Source organism: Bidens hawaiensis, unplaced genomic scaffold (genome assembly GCF_021521415.1).
Source record: "Bidens hawaiensis isolate Kalapana, Puna unplaced genomic scaffold, B.hawaiensis_p1.1 tig00015447_1, whole genome shotgun sequence".
In the NCBI taxonomy this organism is placed as follows: Eukaryota; Viridiplantae; Streptophyta; class Magnoliopsida; order Asterales; family Asteraceae; genus Bidens; species Bidens hawaiensis.
The window spans coordinates 247,110-263,932 of record NW_027492379.1 but is presented as its reverse complement, the minus strand read 5'-3'; the positions used below and the strand labels follow the sequence as shown (position 1 = coordinate 263,932).

Sequence of the window (16,823 nt, the reverse complement as noted above, 5' to 3'; positions counted from 1 at the left end):
TACCAACATTGGAGATGGGTTGATTTTCATTTTACTTTTGCTATCTTATAAGGAGACTTGCTGGACCTGTCAGTGTCATGCTAACAAACATAATCAAGTAAAACATAGCTTGTTCTATGTAGGTGATGAGAGAAAGCTAGTGAAACCAAGAAGATTCAGAAACTAAGACTAAGAATGGGACGCTTACACCAGATAGAAAATTACAAAATGTTTGGTAGTCTTTTTAAGTTCACTGAAAGTCTGAAAGGGTTTGGATTACAAGGATACCTTTAACCTTCATACATGGATTCCCAACACACAAATATATACATTTCCACCATGTTAGTTATTTGTAAACCAATTCTGATATGCTATGCTAGGTGCTTACACGACCGAAACTGCAAACCTCTTTTAATCTTTCCACATATCAAAAACCGAACTTGAACAAATAAACCGAAGGCTACAAACACAAAATTAGAAGAGAAACGTAAATCCCAAACATCATACCCTTTTATAACCCTTAATATCTGAGTTCTCAAATACAAACACATCAACCATTTACAGTCTTTTTAAACAATAATAAATATCACAAACAAACTCAAACCCAGATACATCCCATACAATTTAATTGAAAAGAAAGAAACATTCAGCAGCAAAAGAGAGGCAAAAAATCACTCTTTACTCGGGTCATTAAACGACCCATACTAACTCCTATAATCATCAAAGCACAAACACAACCAAAAACTACGAATTGAAAGAATAATCTTATCTTCTTGACCCGCATTTCAATTCCTAGAACAGATCCACTTTCTTCTTCATCATGTCTTGCTTCCACTTTGGTATTTTGTAGAACGCCTCTTTTGTCATCCCGAGCACCGTCTCAAATTCTTCAGCAGATAGATAAGCCTAAAGAACAGATAAAACAACATTATTATGCAATAATTAATTGGAATTATTTATCAAATAAATTTTAAAAAAAAAAACCTCTCGTCTTTTGAAATCGATTCCTTTAACAGGGTTCTCGGATTTAGCCCTGAGCTGATCATAACTGAAAGTGCTTTGACTGTCTACACTCTCACATTCTTCCTCTGTGGTTGACTTTGGTGCTGACCCATCTCCATTGACCTCTTGAACCGGGTCAGATGACTCGGTAGTAACATCTGAACCCTCATTACTGTCCACGCTATTAGAAGGTTCTTCACTTTTGGCTACGGCTGCAAAGTGGATACTTTAGTTTCAACTATTTAACAACGTTAACAATATGCAGAAACATAAGTAACAACTGAGTACCAGGTGAGAAACTTTCAGTTGATGGGCTTCTAACGGGCCGGGCTGGAGAAGCATCAGACGGGCCCTTCTTTTCAGCAGTGAGAACTGAAGATAAAGCAGCAACCGCAGCTGCTCTTTGTGAACCTCGACTTGGTACTTTCGGAGAAGCTGAGGATTTAGTAGGTGGGGACGATTTAAAGGCAGAGTTTAGGGCCGCCAATGCTGAAGCTCTTTGAGTGGGCCCACTCTGGTTTCCATTTGACTTATCTTGACTCTGTTAAAAAGTCAAACTCTTAAAAAAAGATCCCACAACCATGAAATTGTAGAGAGGTTTAAGTATGAATTTGGGATTTAATTAGGCTTGTAAATGAACCGAACGAACACGAACGGAGCATGTTTGTGTTCGTGTTCATTCATTTTATATTTAACTGAACAAATAATTTAACACGAACAATTAAACGGACAGGGTTTTCTTGTAAGTGTTCATTCGCTAAGAAAATAAGCATCTCCGTGTTCTTTATGTTCGTTCATTAACAGTAAAGCGAACAGTTCGCGAAAATTATCAAATGATGAATGGTAACCGAGCTAAATCCAGTCAAAAATAATGTGAAGAGCAATGTGTTGGGCCTAAAAAGTTATTAAAACTATATAAAGCTGTGATGGGTCAAAATAATTTAAATGAATGTATTAAAGAACGTACAGACGTACTTAAAACAAAAGCAAACTAATGAACATAAATAAACTTAAACGAGCGTTTGCGAACATAAATAAACCAGTGAAACATTTGTTCATGTTTGTTCGTTTTTTAACTAATCGAACATAAACAAACTTCCCACAAAACGCTTCACTGATGGTTCAGTTCATTTTAAAGGCCTAGATTCAATTACCTCTGCAGAATTGGAGCCTCCCCCAAATCCGAATAGCAGTAAAACCTTCTTTTGGAACGAGTTTCCTTGAACCTGGGCACATTTAAAAGACAAGAAAATCCAAATAAATAATCAAATACCAATAACAGTGGAAATTATAGACGAAATATAAATAACATACATTGGCTTTTGCAGGATCCCATGTGAAAAATGTTGTGAAGAAGTTTGGTTCGTTTCCTTCTGTAACACGGTACAAAGGCACACACGGGGATAGCCCATCTAGAGATGCAGCCAACTCTATGTATTTCTGATACAAAGTTGAAATATAAAATATTATTAAACAAATAAAACAAACTTGCAATATAGCATATGAAACTGTGCTTAAAAAGTACCTGTCCATATTCAAAGGCACTTTGCTTTTCCTTGGAGTCTACTGACTGACCAACCCACACAAACACCTCAGCATGTGTATCTAATATTAAAATATCCTCGGTCAACAAGTCATCCTGTGAAAAATTGTAGATTTCCTCTATCTGTCATAGGAAAACATAATTTAACAACCTTTTGACGAATAAATAAACAATTAAGTATGTAAGTTAACATGGAGCACCAACCTCAAATTTTCCTATGAATCCACAACAAACCAGCACAAATTATAAATTATAATTAGTCAGATGCTATAGTTGGGAACTAAAAATAATAGTAAATAGACTAGAATAAATAAATAATATGAAACCTTTATTGAATGAGAATGCAAACAAATGAGGATCTCTGTTGGTTTCTGGTGCTATTTTTTTACTGGTGTAACCTTGTTTCCCTCCAAGTGCAAACCAGAAAGTCGAGTTCTCAGTTCCTTCTTTGGCAAACTTCACGTTTGCACCGGGCTGAAAGATTTAAAATAAAATATTGGATCATAAATAATGCTTGCTATTGCATGATCATTCTCTTTGTCTATAATAAAATCATACCTTCAAAAACTCAGCAATTTTAGCAGCTATGGCGTGCTGCTCAACAGTACTCTGGTTTCCATGCCATGTGAATAATGATGAACCAGATTGAAGAAGAAAGCAATCATAAGTGTTTAATGAGGTTGCCACCTGAAAGATATCATAATTAGTAATTACACAGTCATACATAATATGATTATCAATAATAAGTTCTAAATTTATTTAAAAGTGGAGCATACCGGTTCTACTTGAACGGCTTTGTTATTATGCACTGATGTACCCGATATCTGAATGAGGGCTACGCCATCTGAAGTATAGGTTTCATCATTCAATCCTTTGTCTGCAATGTAGTTCTTGTAACCAGAGCTTAATCCACCCTAATATCCCAATAAATTGTCATTTTCATATTCATAATATCTGAATTTAATACCACAAACTATAACTAACAAATATGATAAAAGTACCTTTAACACCACCATTGGCTGGAAAATGGCAACAAACTGTGGTGGTTCTTTTCCTTGATACACACGACCCTGAACCGCTCTTCCTTTGAGTGAGTTGAACATTGTTGTAGCCAGTCGAGCAGCCATGTTTTGGTCCTCCTGATATCACAAGATCATAAAATTTAAAAGACAAGAAAAATAAAAAAAGATTTTAATCAATTGTGGTGTATAGTACCTTGATGCTATCTTTACCGATCCAACAGCAAAGATAATAATCGTCTTTCTTTTCATTAGAATGATATGTGTAAAGAACAATGTAGCAATCTCCACTATAAAATTTACCAATATCCTCCTTTGGTACTGGTGTTTTAGCACTGCCATTAATCCGCCACACCTAAAACATGCACAAAAGAAATAAATAAATAAATAAACTAATTAAGAAAACGTTCAAAATAAACTGTATCAAACCTCAATTTTTCCATTTTCTTCAAGCAAAGGTGGGACTTCTTCAGTAGCAGTAGAGCTTTTTGCAAGCCCTTTGAGGCCGACACCTTGTTGCTTCAACAAAGCTAATAACATAATAACAAGCTTGATAAGTTACATACTGATTGAAAATCTTTAAGTAGCTTTTGAAATAGAAAATAATAAAAATTACCTGCTACTTTTCCTCTACCCTCTTCAGGAGCAGAAGGAGCTGAACCAGATGGCCATGAGTCAAAGTTTGACTTAAATGAATGTGTTTCATAGCCTTGAATAAGGCGAGTTACACGTGTTGACTTGGGCCGAATTTGGCTGGCAATAAACTCCTAAAAATGGTAATAATTTATTATAAGATGAGAAAAAACATGACCAGTTTTGAACCGTTACCAAACCCGTTTGACCTACCTCAGCAGCCTGCATGGCAGCTTTTCTTTCGTCCACTTGTGTTACCCGACCGACCCAAACAAACACCTCTGAACCACAATCCAATAGATAGCACTTGTTGTTTTCAAGTAAAGATTTTGAAAGTTCACCATCTACATCCTTAACTTGACCTTCAACAATGCTGCAAAAAGCACAATTTGCATGTTAGCATCATAATCATCCTACAGGTGTTTTCATAAGGTTTATAAAATATACCAATAAAGTTTTGGTGCAGTCTTTTCTGGAATTATATCATCTTCACTTGCTACCTTTTTGCCAATAGGAGCAAAGCCACCAAAGATCACCCAAAATTCACCAGAATCACCCTCCGCTTGCAGTTTCCCATCATCTAGCATTGTTATAGAAAATAATAAATAGAATGAATTAGAAACACATACAATTGAATGTTTAAACTAAATATAGATTATCACGTGTCTTACCGACAATTGCAACATCACATGTACCCTCGTGATACTTATCTTTCAAAAACTGAATAACTTCCAATGCTTTAGCTCTTTCTTGTATATTCGAGTTCGCCCCGTTGAATTGAAATATCTTATCTTTAGTATCCAAGATAAAGACATCATCATGATTCAATGTGGATCGAGAAAACGGGACCTGAATAAAGATCACAACTTTAGATTCACATATGTATAGACACGTTATATCTCTATATATGTGTGCGCGGAGGATTTAGAGACCTGCTTCAATTTGACAGCTCGTTTTCCTTTGCACGTGTATAGACGTGTTTGAAATTCTTCTTCTTCGGTTTCCTTAAAACCAGAAGCAACACCTCCCTCAAGTGGTATAATACAAGGTTTAAAGTAAGACAAGAATTTATCAGACTCATAACCCTGAGGTTCCCTATATTGAACCGCACGCCCACCAAGAATTGCATCAAGTTCAACTGTTTTTATTGCTGCGGTTCCAGCTTCATCCTGATTTATGTCATGAAACAAGATAGGTTAAGCAAACATAACATATGAAACCCACAAAAGTTATATAAATAAATAAACAAATAAACATTATTTTTACCTGGCTAGTATCTTTTCCCAACCAAAAATGTATGTCATAAAAGTATGCACCACCTTTTCCAGAAGTAGTCTATAAATACATAAAGACCGAAGTAAATTTACACAATTTCATTAAGATGGTGCATACACAGAAAAACTAACAGTGTTTAACTGTTTAATATCATTAGCACCTGTAATACAATGTATGAATCACCAGAGTAGAATCTACCATAATCAGATTTGGGCAATGGTACCGGCTGAAAGTTTTCGATTCTCCATATTTCGGTTCCTCTATAAAGTGTTAAGTAAAAGTCCAATACATAATACACCAAATGCACTTGAAATAAACTAACATTATTAACTTATGAACAGAATTAAAATATTTTATTTTAAAAAAAATCAGCAAGGATACACTCTCTGACCGACTCCTTGAAATGCTGGTTCCAAAGCTTTTGCAGCGCCCGACATTCTGAAAAGTTGTAGACTCGTATCTTCTTTAAACAAATATAGTGTTCTGCGATGCAATTGTTATTGCAAGTCACTGCAAATTATGTACAATTAATTTATTGATTTCAAAAACTGCATTAGCATACAAGAATTCACACAAATCTGTCTCCATAAGCAGAATTAGACACACTGTTAATTGGAAACCATTAACTCTCATCAAGTTGTAAACTTTTCAACAGGGGTCACATTAATAATGTACTCCAATCAATGTAATCAGTTAATTAACCCCAAAAATTGATTAAATACATGTCACGCTCTTCATACCAGCAGACTTTCAGCCAACAATTTGGCCCTAATTTCATCAAGTTTCTAATATAAAACTCATCCAAGATCAAGAAACCAAAAATAGATCCAACCAATCAGAAATTAAAAAAAAAAAAATCTTAATCGTTGATAACAAGAAGAAAGAGGATAATTGAATTAGATGAAAGAAACAAAATCTGCGAATTCAAAGAATAAGTAATACCATGGTCAAAAGAAAGTAAACAAAGTGTCAATTGAAGTCACAGATCATCAAATTAAGTTGAGAGAGTTTAGAAACAACAAGAACTGAAAAGATATGCAGAATGAGTGGATTAACGCACCTGTGCTCAGATCTCGATTGGCTGTGACACTAAAAGGTGTATGATGATGATAATATGAAGAAACGGACGGAAGGACAAGAAGACCAAAACGGAGCTGGCAAAAGTAAAGTTAGCAATAACAATATTATAGAGAGAGAAAGATATTATTATTATTAGTACTACTAAAAGAAAAAGAAAAGAAAGGAAAGATAATAATAATTGGGTTTTATGGGTTGTTGTTTTTTATTTCTTTTCTCTGTCTTAACTTTATTGAGATTTCAAGTGATGAATGAAAGCTTCAAGTTTTTTCTTGTGTACGTGAAGAAACACTAAGTGACCCCGGCAGATTAAGGATAATCTTAGGGTTAAGTAGATGTTTCCCACGAAGGTTAGGTCCGGCAAAGATGGTTATTCTTCTTGACCTGCAAAACAGACACCGTGAGCTCGTCACTGAGAAGGGGGGTTCCTCCTTGTGACCACCCTCCGGCGTGAGAATCAGACTAGATTGCTCTGAATATAAGTATATATAGAGAGAAATAGCTAGAGAGAAGATGATCATACCGTTCCAAGGTGTTGGAGTATTTATAGCCGAATGTAGGTTTCCAAGCAGGTACGGCCAGCTGTATAATATTCCTTTTCCACCAACTACGAGCTATGTTCGTGCCACGATGGGAGTTGGTGGGTAGGCAGCGGCTGATAGCGACGTTTTGTACTGGAGCGTGCTCCTCCTCGTACTATTGTCGGTGAGCTGTCACCCTGTGATTGGTTCATGGGTCGCTTTTATCAGATCTTGTCTATTTGTCCATACCTTGGTAGGTATAGTACAAAAGATCTTCTAGAAGCGTACAGACTGGCTCTTTTGGGCGGGAATATTCCCGCCCTGCTCATTCCTTCAGGTGACATTACTGAAGTATAAGAGTTAGTGCCTTATGCGTGTAGCTTTACTGTTAGTGCGGGTAGCCTTCCTTCTTGGCTTGTACCCACAGCTGCGGGAACAGACAGGGTACTGTACCAAGGGAGGCTTTCCTGCGGGGACAGCTGGCTTACTGCGTGTAAGGTCTTCATCTCTGAGCATGGTGGGTCCTGCGGATCCAGTTGGTCTTTGCGCAGACGTACCTCTTCAAGGTGAGTCTTGCGGGTCCAACTGGGCTTTGCGGGGACCTACCTCTTCAAGTCCCCCCAGTCCATTGTTCTTCTCATGAATTTTTAATAAGTGAGGTGAACTTTTGGACTTTAAGCAAGGGGTTTTGAAAAGGGGGTTTTCGTTTTTTAAGGTTTTCCGTGGGGATTCTTCCCGCAGTTTTCCTAATGTCACTTGCAGAAAATTCCCGACTTTTTCTGCCTGATCTTTGGGTATGATGCGGGTAGGTGCGTAACCTCTCCGCAAGTCGGGAGCGTTGAGTTTTACTTGTGTAGATTCTCCACGGGGTATTGGTAGTTTTAGACATAGTGATCAGTTATGTTAAACAACCAATTCCACCTTGAAGCTTCAAACAATCTAGTTCTCAACGTTCCCGCCATGCGGGGGTGTTATTTCCTTTTCCGCAAGCATGACCCATAAGATCCATCTTGGGTTCAATTCCCTGCAAGTGCTAAGTATGTGAAGGGTTTCGCCTTGACTGTACCCGCACTTGTCTTATGGTTTCTTGTTTTCCAAGTTATCTTCTTGGCTTCAATTTCCTGCGAGTGCTAAGTATGTGAAGGGTTTCGCCTTGACACTGTACCCGCACTTGTCTTATGGTTTTTTGCTTTCCAAGGTAAGGGGGTATATTCCCTCTTATTTTTGAATCTTTTTGAATCTTTTTGGAATTTGGAGAGTTAGTGAAAGGATAAGGACAGTCCAAACGGTTGAAGGGACGTTGGCGTCTTCTGATGGTTTCAGGACGTGTAGGAAGTTATGACGACGTGACAGCATGTGGTCAATCAGGACGCTTTTTCAGGCGTGTGGGCGCGAGTTTCATGACACGCGCCATTCCGACACCTGTTTCCAGCTTGCTTTATCCACACGTGTCGCCGTGTCATTGCGCCTGCGCTTTCTCTCTCATCCGCATTAAATTCATCGCATTCATTGCGATGAGTATATAAGGGGGGAGAAGGTGTATCTGGTCCTATACCTTCACTTCACCTTTCTTCTCCTTTTAAACGATTTCCGGCGAATACTCATCTTTTCCGGCGAGCATTCTCCTGAAACCGCTTTCTTTCATTAACATTTAAAAAATATCTTCTTCTACTCATGATCCAGAGGTTAACGTCGAGGAGTCCGACGTTTTCCTCGAGAACCCGACGTCGACGTCTGATAAGGACGATAAGAGTACTGCTGGCGAGTGTCAGTGTATTCTTTTTGTCGATGTATACCATTACATCGTCAAGAAGTTCATGCTGGAGCCGTATGAGCCAGAGTTCCCGGAGGCCCATCAGACGGTGTACGATGCCCCTAAGGGCAAGATAGGGGTCTACGTTTCGTTCTTCCTATATGGGAATCTAAGATTCCCATTAACGAAGTTCGTGATGAATGAAAGCTTCAAGTTTTTTCTTGTGTATGAATGAATATATGGTAACTGGAACAAGTAACGTAGTAGTATATAATATTAATACGTGTGAGAGAGATAATTCTGGAAGAAAGGGTTGAATTTATGGCAAAGATCCAGTGACAATGCCACCGCCCTTGCCGCCCCCTTCTCCTTTTGGGCTTTTTTTTTCTACCTCATATTCTTATTTTCTTAGGGGTCAACGAGTGTAATTGAGTTTCTAATATATCTTTTCATTTCATTTGACCCCTAGAAATATGCAAACTTAAAGCCCTTGATTTCTTGCTTCGGATGATACAGCAACAACTTATTATCTGTTTACCTGTCACTTTATTATAATATTATGATAGAGCCCGTAGGTACACAAGTGGTTAAAACAATAAAACCAAAATATGAATCTATACTAATTTTTTTTAAAAAAAAAAGAGAGAGAGAGAGAATGCTAACATCAATTCATCATAGTTGAGTTGGTAAACCACACATTTTAAAAGCTAGGTAGTAAGTTCAATTCTTACCATCAACATATTTTTCATTTTATTATTCATGAAAAGGAAAATGAAAAAATTGAAATTTGTACACTTGACAAAATGGTCTAATTGAATGACATGTGCAAAATGATATTGCTTTAATACTATAGGTAGATTTTGAGTTTGACAATCATATGAATGATGATTGTGCTTAACAAAAAAAAACAATGGAGACACAATATTTTTATTTAAAAATATGTTAACATTTTATATTTTTAGACAGTTTTAATTGAGTTAAGTTAAGATCAAATTTCAAGTAATAGGAAAAACCACATATGAGTGTAAATTGATATATCTAATACTTGCAAACATTGATGGGTGTCAAGTAGTGGATACCTTAAGTATGAGATACAGTTACATAGTCGGGGTTAATGGCATACGTCTCATTCTCATTCCTAATGACAAATGGCCCTAATTGTCTCGTTACACCTTGAAAAGCTTAAATCTTTGATTGTCTCCACCTTTTCCACATGTCTAACCACCAGATGTTGACCCCGTCAAACAACTTGAATGTTGGGTTATGACCTAAATCATAAGTGTTTTTAAGTTATTGATCAAACAATATGTAAACAGATGCAATCCAATCGTACATGAAAGTAAACACACCTAGGTTTTAGGAACAAAATAGTGGGGGTGTCTCCACCTAGATAGATACACCCTTTAAGCTTTATTGGTCCCTAGGTTGGTTTTGGGCCTTTCTAGCGCAACTAAAGAATTTGGTGTTGTAGTTCTCGATACAGATTCGAATACACGACCTGATTCTACGTGTTCACCGTAAACGTGTGGAATGCGTTTACGGTGCTAATCGACGAACGTTAACGAAGACGAGATGTAACTAATAACGCACTAGAGCCCGATTAAAAATTTTCGACAACGTTTCGTTACAGTCGGAATCAGTAAAAGTGTGTTCTCTAATTCCATATGCTTACAAAATGAACCTATATAAACAAGACACATGCCATACGCTTTCATGCGTGCATAAACTAGCGAATGAGTCTTTCATTTGCGCACATCCAAGTGTATGGCCTTGCTTCTTTCATTTAAAGCGTATGGCCCACCATTATCTAGCGTATAGACCTTCTTTTCTCACTTAACCATATATATAAACTAATACAAAGACTAAACAAACTGTCGGTTCAATTCTCAACACTTGTCACATTTAGTGTACTAACAAACCCCGTTGACAATTGTTGGAGTTCCTTAAGCTTTAGTCTTTGTCACTTTGCTTTTAACTGGTCATTCAGTTGATTTTCACACGTGTCTTTATACATATAATGACACTCGGAAAATGCACTAACAGGTATTATGGTGTCAGAAATCCTGGTCGATGAGATGGGGCTTGATGGTTTTTGTTATATACTTATATGGATCTTTTTAAAGAGTAGTTAAGAAAGTTTTATAAATTCAAGAAGTGTAATGAGTGAATCATTAAACTTATGACTTGTATAAAATATCATGTACTTGTTTTAATACATTCACAAGAATATGCATACTTTTGTAATGAAATTACTTTATGAATGTTGAAAAGGAAAGTGGGGTTTTGCTTTTGGTGTGTGGCAGGGTCTTGGTTCCAATAACTAAACCCGATCCCTTCTCTTGGACTTGTAACCATCAATATTATCTCAACCATCACGCCATCACATGTTTCAAATAAATTTAAACGTAACATTTGTTTCTTTCCGGTTCAGCAAAGCAAATTCATATAAGACTTGTGCAAAGTCCTGACAATTTATTATGAATAAAAATCCGAAATCCTTATCAATTTATTATTTGACAACTTAAAATAAACTACGTTTGACTAAAGCCCCATGTTTGGATGTAGCAAGGCAACGCAAAATTAAATACGAGGAAAATAAAGGACATATGGTATTTTAATATGATACAGTATATTCTTTATTCATATATTTATGCCATAGAATCGTGTGTTACGTTTATGTTTCTTCATGTCATCTCTAGTTTGTTATGAGTTAGTTGGTAGGTTATTTTTATGACACAATCTCAATAGTATCATGTGTATATAATAAAGATTGTAAACATTCTAGACAAGAAGATGAAAACTTCGCAGGTGGGAGTAGTACCATCACATGTGCGTATGCGACATCCAAGGAAGTCTCCGCCGAGGTAACAAAAAACAAATATATGAGCTCATCGTGGATAAAACGAACAATATTTGTTGTACAAGAGACCATATGTTACAAACTCTTTAACATATGAGATAACAGAACATCCAAATTCCATTATTATTACTTTAGTAAATTACAAAATTGTCCTTAATCTTTATACTAAATTTCAATGACCGTCATTTGTCTTTAAAATTGATGACTTTTGTACTTGATATTTCCAAATGTTACACACTTTGGCCTTTAACCCTAACCCAGTTAACTTATTTCGTTAAATCGGGTCACGCAATGATAGTTTAGTCTTTCGACGTCTCTCCTACTTACCACCACCGCCACCACCCACCTCTCTATCTTTCTCTCTGGGTTGAATGAGTGGAAGGATGATAGTGTTGAAGATGGTTTTGGATTGATTTAGACCCTCTGTATGATCCAAAAACAATACACACACAAAGTATTATTTTATTTTAAATTGAATTTAAGGATAAGAGTACGTTAACTTAACTATTCACAACTAGCAAAGATAGTAATTTGAACTAAAATGATAGAAATGGAATCATAAGAATGACCACGCGTAAAAAAATATTTCCTGGTGAAAATAACAAAGCAGACTAGACCACATTGACGAAAATTAGATTTTGTTCTTAAGTCAGTTTGTAAAGATATGTTAAAAAAAACCTTTTTAAAGAGATTTGATATATTAAACTACTTGACAAACTTTTAAAATGTGTCGTATATGGGTAAATGACTAGCTACTTAAAACACTGAACACATCTTTCTTGCTTTGAACGAATAGATCTATCAATCTAAGGTAAAGGTTTTTTTTTCAAGAAAGATTAGATATTTTCAATGGATTTTGGTCCAGTATTTATATCACAAAGCTAAAAGCTAGATTTGACCAAACACAAGGAAGTTTATGAAAATATGAATGGTCCTGACATGAGCATGGTTGAAACCATACAATACGTTAAAAGGTTTGGAATAAATAACCACATGACTATTTAGCAACGTTCTATCAAACACTTGAACCAACCTAGGACCAAAATACTGGAAAAGTATGATGCCTTGACACAAACACTTAATGTTGATACTTAATACTCATCTCATCTTCATGAGCCTCCTATACATGTTGGGTGCTCTGTGCTCACTACTTTATGGTGGAGCCATTTAGTGGAAACCTACCCTGTTGTCGACCATGTGTTTTATCAGCACAGACGAAATACATTTTTTTATACATGACATGATTGTATCTCATTCGATGTGTTTTTGTCTCTATCCTTACCAGAGGACTATCTACCGTTCACTACCAATATTTTCGCTCATCTGATTAGAATGTTATATGTCACAATTTCACTGCTGGTATGTTTTGTATAAAAGAAACTATGAATAGTAGTATAATGACACTTCTGACAAGTCGAACAAAATCATTGTCATAGCTAAATGCTGGTTCTTAAAACAAATTAAATTACCAGCTACTAATGGTGCACTCTGTATGATATTCTAAAAGTGGCCAATTATAACTACTCAAACTTCATCTTCATCGTCCAAAAGAAGACAATCTTGTATCTTCTCCCTGTAAAAGATTGTTTATATATTGTGAGTAAAACAAACTTGTATCAAGAATTCAACATTTTATTTTCTAAAATTTCTTACCTTATCCATTTTTGGTTTCCGTGTTTCACTCTTGCAATGATAGATTCGGGTAAATATGAATAAAACTGGTCCATAGATGACGGTTCATCTGAAACAATCTGATATTGGCAACTAGGACAACACGCGGCCCGAAAAAGTTCAGGACTTGATTTTGGATTACTATAACTGCTAATCGGGCTGTTGCAAATTGGGCAAAATGACTCCGGTGGAAGAGATTCAATAGGCTTTATATTAAACTTCTTGTGACGGCGTTGAGATGCCAGGTCAGCATCATCTACATTTGCTTCTGGAATCCTGTTAAACGGAAATGGAGTAAGCTTCCCTGCAGTCCTTACAATTGTACACTCGAGAGAAGGATTTTCTTCCTGAATTGAAAACGTTGAAGACCATTAAACTTGGATTATGAATTTAAATAATAGAAAACATGGTTAATTGGTGTTTACCTGCAAGATTTTCACAAATGAAGAGATCAGACTGTTAATCCCAGCACTAGTTTCATTGAAAGTCTCCAGTCTTTAAACTGTAATGCTAATACATAATTAGTCCAGCTTAGAATAAACAATATTATTTATTTAAATGATTTAAGCCATGAATAATAATGAGGATGATGATAATAATAGTATAATAAAAATAATGTACCCACCTATCAAGGTTACAAAGTATATTAAGTTCTTGCAATGGGCAATCGCGTAGGGGAAATACTACCGGGATTTCCCATCTTGCATCAGCATATTGTATATCTGCTGCTAACGAGTACCCTTGTCCCTAATTTTTTTATAAAAGAAAACTGTTAAAACAAAAATTAAAAATCTACAACCATTAATAAAGAAACAAACCTTAACAGTTGCAGCAAGTACATGACAAGCTATTCTTGATGTACATGAGCCCAACACAAGTTTAGTGTAACCATTGTCAATAGCAGTCTGCATAGTACATACAATACAACATATAAATTATTAATTATACACATTAGTCAATAGATAGTTATTCAAAAATTCAAACCTTTTGCAAAGACAGCATACGCAGATGTGACAAAAGGTCTTCTTTTCCAGTGGCATCATCAACCGAGTTGATTAAACTCTCTAACATCTCTTTTCCATCACTGGTTTTTGTTGAATAGACGTTACTGATAGGGGCCACGTGCAATTCTTTTATTGGTGGTGGTAAATTAGACACAATCTGTTTAATGTCTTCAACTGCTTTGTCAGTAACAGCAGAAGTGACAGGATGAACTTCACTCTCATCAACGAAAGCAACTCCAACACCAAAAACTGGTAAAGATCGATCTCTCTTTGCAGTTGCATCATAGTTTTTCTGAGCTTTGAGTTGCATCTCAGAAACAAACAGAAGAGCCACCCTGCAAATTAATTGTTTTACCTCCTTAACCATTACATGTTGTTACACAATATAGAAATTAACTAAAGATAAAATCACAAAAAAAATCACTTTCTTGGGTGTCTTATGTCTTAATAGACTTATACATATATATTCATATAAAAAACAAATAATTCCTTTAGTCACGAGTAGGGGTGGCAATCTTGACCCAAACCCATTCAAATGGGTCAATTTGAGTTGTTTTAAAAATTAAATGAGTTGATTTGGGTAGAAGGTTTTAACTAAATGGGTCAATATGAGTCATTCCATCCTTTTATTTTTGGGTCAAATTGGGTTTACAAGTTCAAAGAATTGGGTCGATGTGGGTTAGCGTCCTAAGGAAATGTGACAGGTCTCGGATCGGAACGGGTTTTCATACAAGACAGGTTTCGACACGACACGGGTTTCAGATTGGAATGTGTTCGGTTCATGTTTCAAGCCAACACGAGTTTTCACCCGTGACGGGTTGAGTTGTGGTTTCTTTTTGGTCGATTCGGGACTCGTTTTTGTCCGTTTTTTCGGTTTCGGTTCGATTCTCGGTTTTTTTTTTATGGAACGAGGTCAACGTAAGAAACATTTTAGTGTTTTTACTTTTTTTTTATGCTTTATATTTTGAGTTATAATTTTTTTATTATTATTACTGAATATTTTTTTGAGGGTTTTTGATCTTTTTAGAAAACCCCTCAAAAAAAATTCAAAAAAATAATTAAAAAAATCATAACTTAAAATATAAATAAAAAACAAAAATTTAAAAAAAAAACTAAAATGTTTCCGCCATTATTCCCGTTCATAAAAAAAAACCCCGGTTCGACCCTAACCTATTCCGACCTAAACCAAAACAACCCTTTTTTTAATTGACCCGTTCTGACCCAAACTCGTTTTGACCCATGACTCATTTCAACCCATGACTCGTTCGACCCGACCCAACCCATTTGCCACCTCTAGTCACGAGATACGTGAATAAGAGTCATTTATCTACTTTTAATCACGTATCAGACGTTTCCCGCCAATACTGACTTAAACTAAAGTGATATATGACACCATATTGTGCGGGGTGTTTGGGATTCCTTATTTTTACCACCTTATAACATATTTTAGGATAAGTTACAAGTTACAATATTGTAATTATCAACTTATACCCTCGCGCATCAAACAACCCCAAACACATTTTTAACCTTTTTAATAAGTTATAAGTGACAAGTTGGTTAAAATAAGCAATCCCAAACACCCCCTGTGTATAGATTCGGCTATTTGCGTATGTTTTGTTATCAGCTTATAGAATACAAATACTTGGGGTTTACAGAATCTGCCGCCACCGTCTCCGCCGGTGAACACCGTGGCTTCCACTGCTTTACACTTGAGGCACGTCGTCCGGTGGCGGCGGTGATTATCATCGCCGGCAGGTAGCTTCTTCTCCGTGGTTAAATTGTCCTCGGTGTTGTCTTTGTAGCAACCTGATTGGCATCCTCCGCCACTGCCATTGCAAGCCATTGACTGGTGGCGTTAGGGTTTTGACTTTTGACAGTTAAAACGAGTATAAGAAAATGTGTAGTGATAAAGGCTCCACTACAGCGGTTATGCGTTATGTGGCGCCAGGCAGAGTTAGGGTTTTTTACTAAAACGGCTGTAGTCATAACTCTTCACATTCAGGGGTTATGCGCCACGTGGCGCCCAGTCACTTTTACACTTTTTTTTTAATTTTTAATAAGAACAATCAAATAACAATAATATTTTATTAAATAAATATTACAAGAAAATAAAAAAAAACTATTCGTCGCTGTCGCCCTCTTCGTCGTCCTCGTCCTCCTCATCGTCCTCATCGTCGTTTTCGTCGTCGTCGTTGTCTTTATCATCGTCTTCATTGTTGCCCTCGTTTTGATCATCGTTTTCACCAGGCAAGGCCGATACATCCAAAGATGTTGGACCAAATCCTCCTTTAGTGCGTTATGTATCTCTCTTGACCGCACGGAATCCGAGTTTTCGAGTCGTTGCTCCATACTTGCCGGAGTCCGTGGTGGATCCGAGTCCGGTATGAAAGTTGGACATATTGTTCTTCCCTCGTCCTCGATGATCATGTTATGCATTATGATACACGCATACATAGCACATCTCATTCTTTCTAAAGACCACAGAC

The 16,823-nt window shown here is 36.5% G+C and overlaps 1 protein-coding gene and 1 pseudogene across 2 annotated transcripts; both read right to left on the bottom strand.

Moving 5' to 3' along the window:
• Positions 1-469: 469 nt before the first annotated feature.
• On the bottom strand, positions 470-5,961 carry LOC143549191 (villin-2-like). The gene is made up of 21 exons (XM_077040156.1): positions 5,833-5,961; positions 5,612-5,711; positions 5,443-5,511; positions 5,109-5,345; positions 4,848-5,025; positions 4,624-4,756; positions 4,390-4,549; positions 4,160-4,310; positions 3,973-4,073; positions 3,740-3,898; positions 3,526-3,663; positions 3,301-3,438; positions 3,083-3,211; positions 2,851-2,998; positions 2,729-2,739; positions 2,507-2,647; positions 2,296-2,421; positions 2,136-2,207; positions 1,270-1,522; positions 964-1,193; positions 470-885 (listed from the first exon to the last, which is right to left on the bottom strand). The coding sequence occupies exons 1-21, from the start codon at positions 5,886-5,888 to the stop codon at positions 772-774; spliced, it is 2,844 nt and encodes a 947-aa protein (XP_076896271.1). The 5' UTR covers positions 5,889-5,961; the 3' UTR covers positions 470-771.
• Positions 5,962-13,043: 7,082 nt separating this feature from the next.
• LOC143549165 (cytoplasmic tRNA 2-thiolation protein 2-like) lies at positions 13,044-16,180 on the bottom strand (annotated as a pseudogene). Its single transcript, XR_013138095.1, has 7 exons — positions 15,980-16,180; positions 14,318-14,692; positions 14,152-14,238; positions 13,959-14,080; positions 13,759-13,843; positions 13,316-13,680; positions 13,044-13,235 (listed from the first exon to the last, which is right to left on the bottom strand). The product of XR_013138095.1 is annotated as a cytoplasmic tRNA 2-thiolation protein 2-like (transcript).
• Between the last annotated feature and the right edge of the window lie 643 nt (positions 16,181-16,823).

Bases quoted from the DNA above. Each gene is read 5' to 3' on its own strand.
- LOC143549191 (XM_077040156.1), bottom strand. From the start codon at position 5,888: ATGTCGGGCGCTGCAAAAGCTTTGGAACCAGCATTTCAAGGAGTCGGT. The intron at 3,212-3,300 runs GTATGCTCCACT...GATATCTTTCAG, and splicing joins AAGCCGTTCAAGTAGAACCG to GTGGCAACCTCATTAAACAC. The intron at 2,208-2,295 runs GTATGTTATTTA...AAATGTGCCCAG, and splicing joins GGGATCCTGCAAAAGCCAAT to GTTCAAGGAAACTCGTTCCA.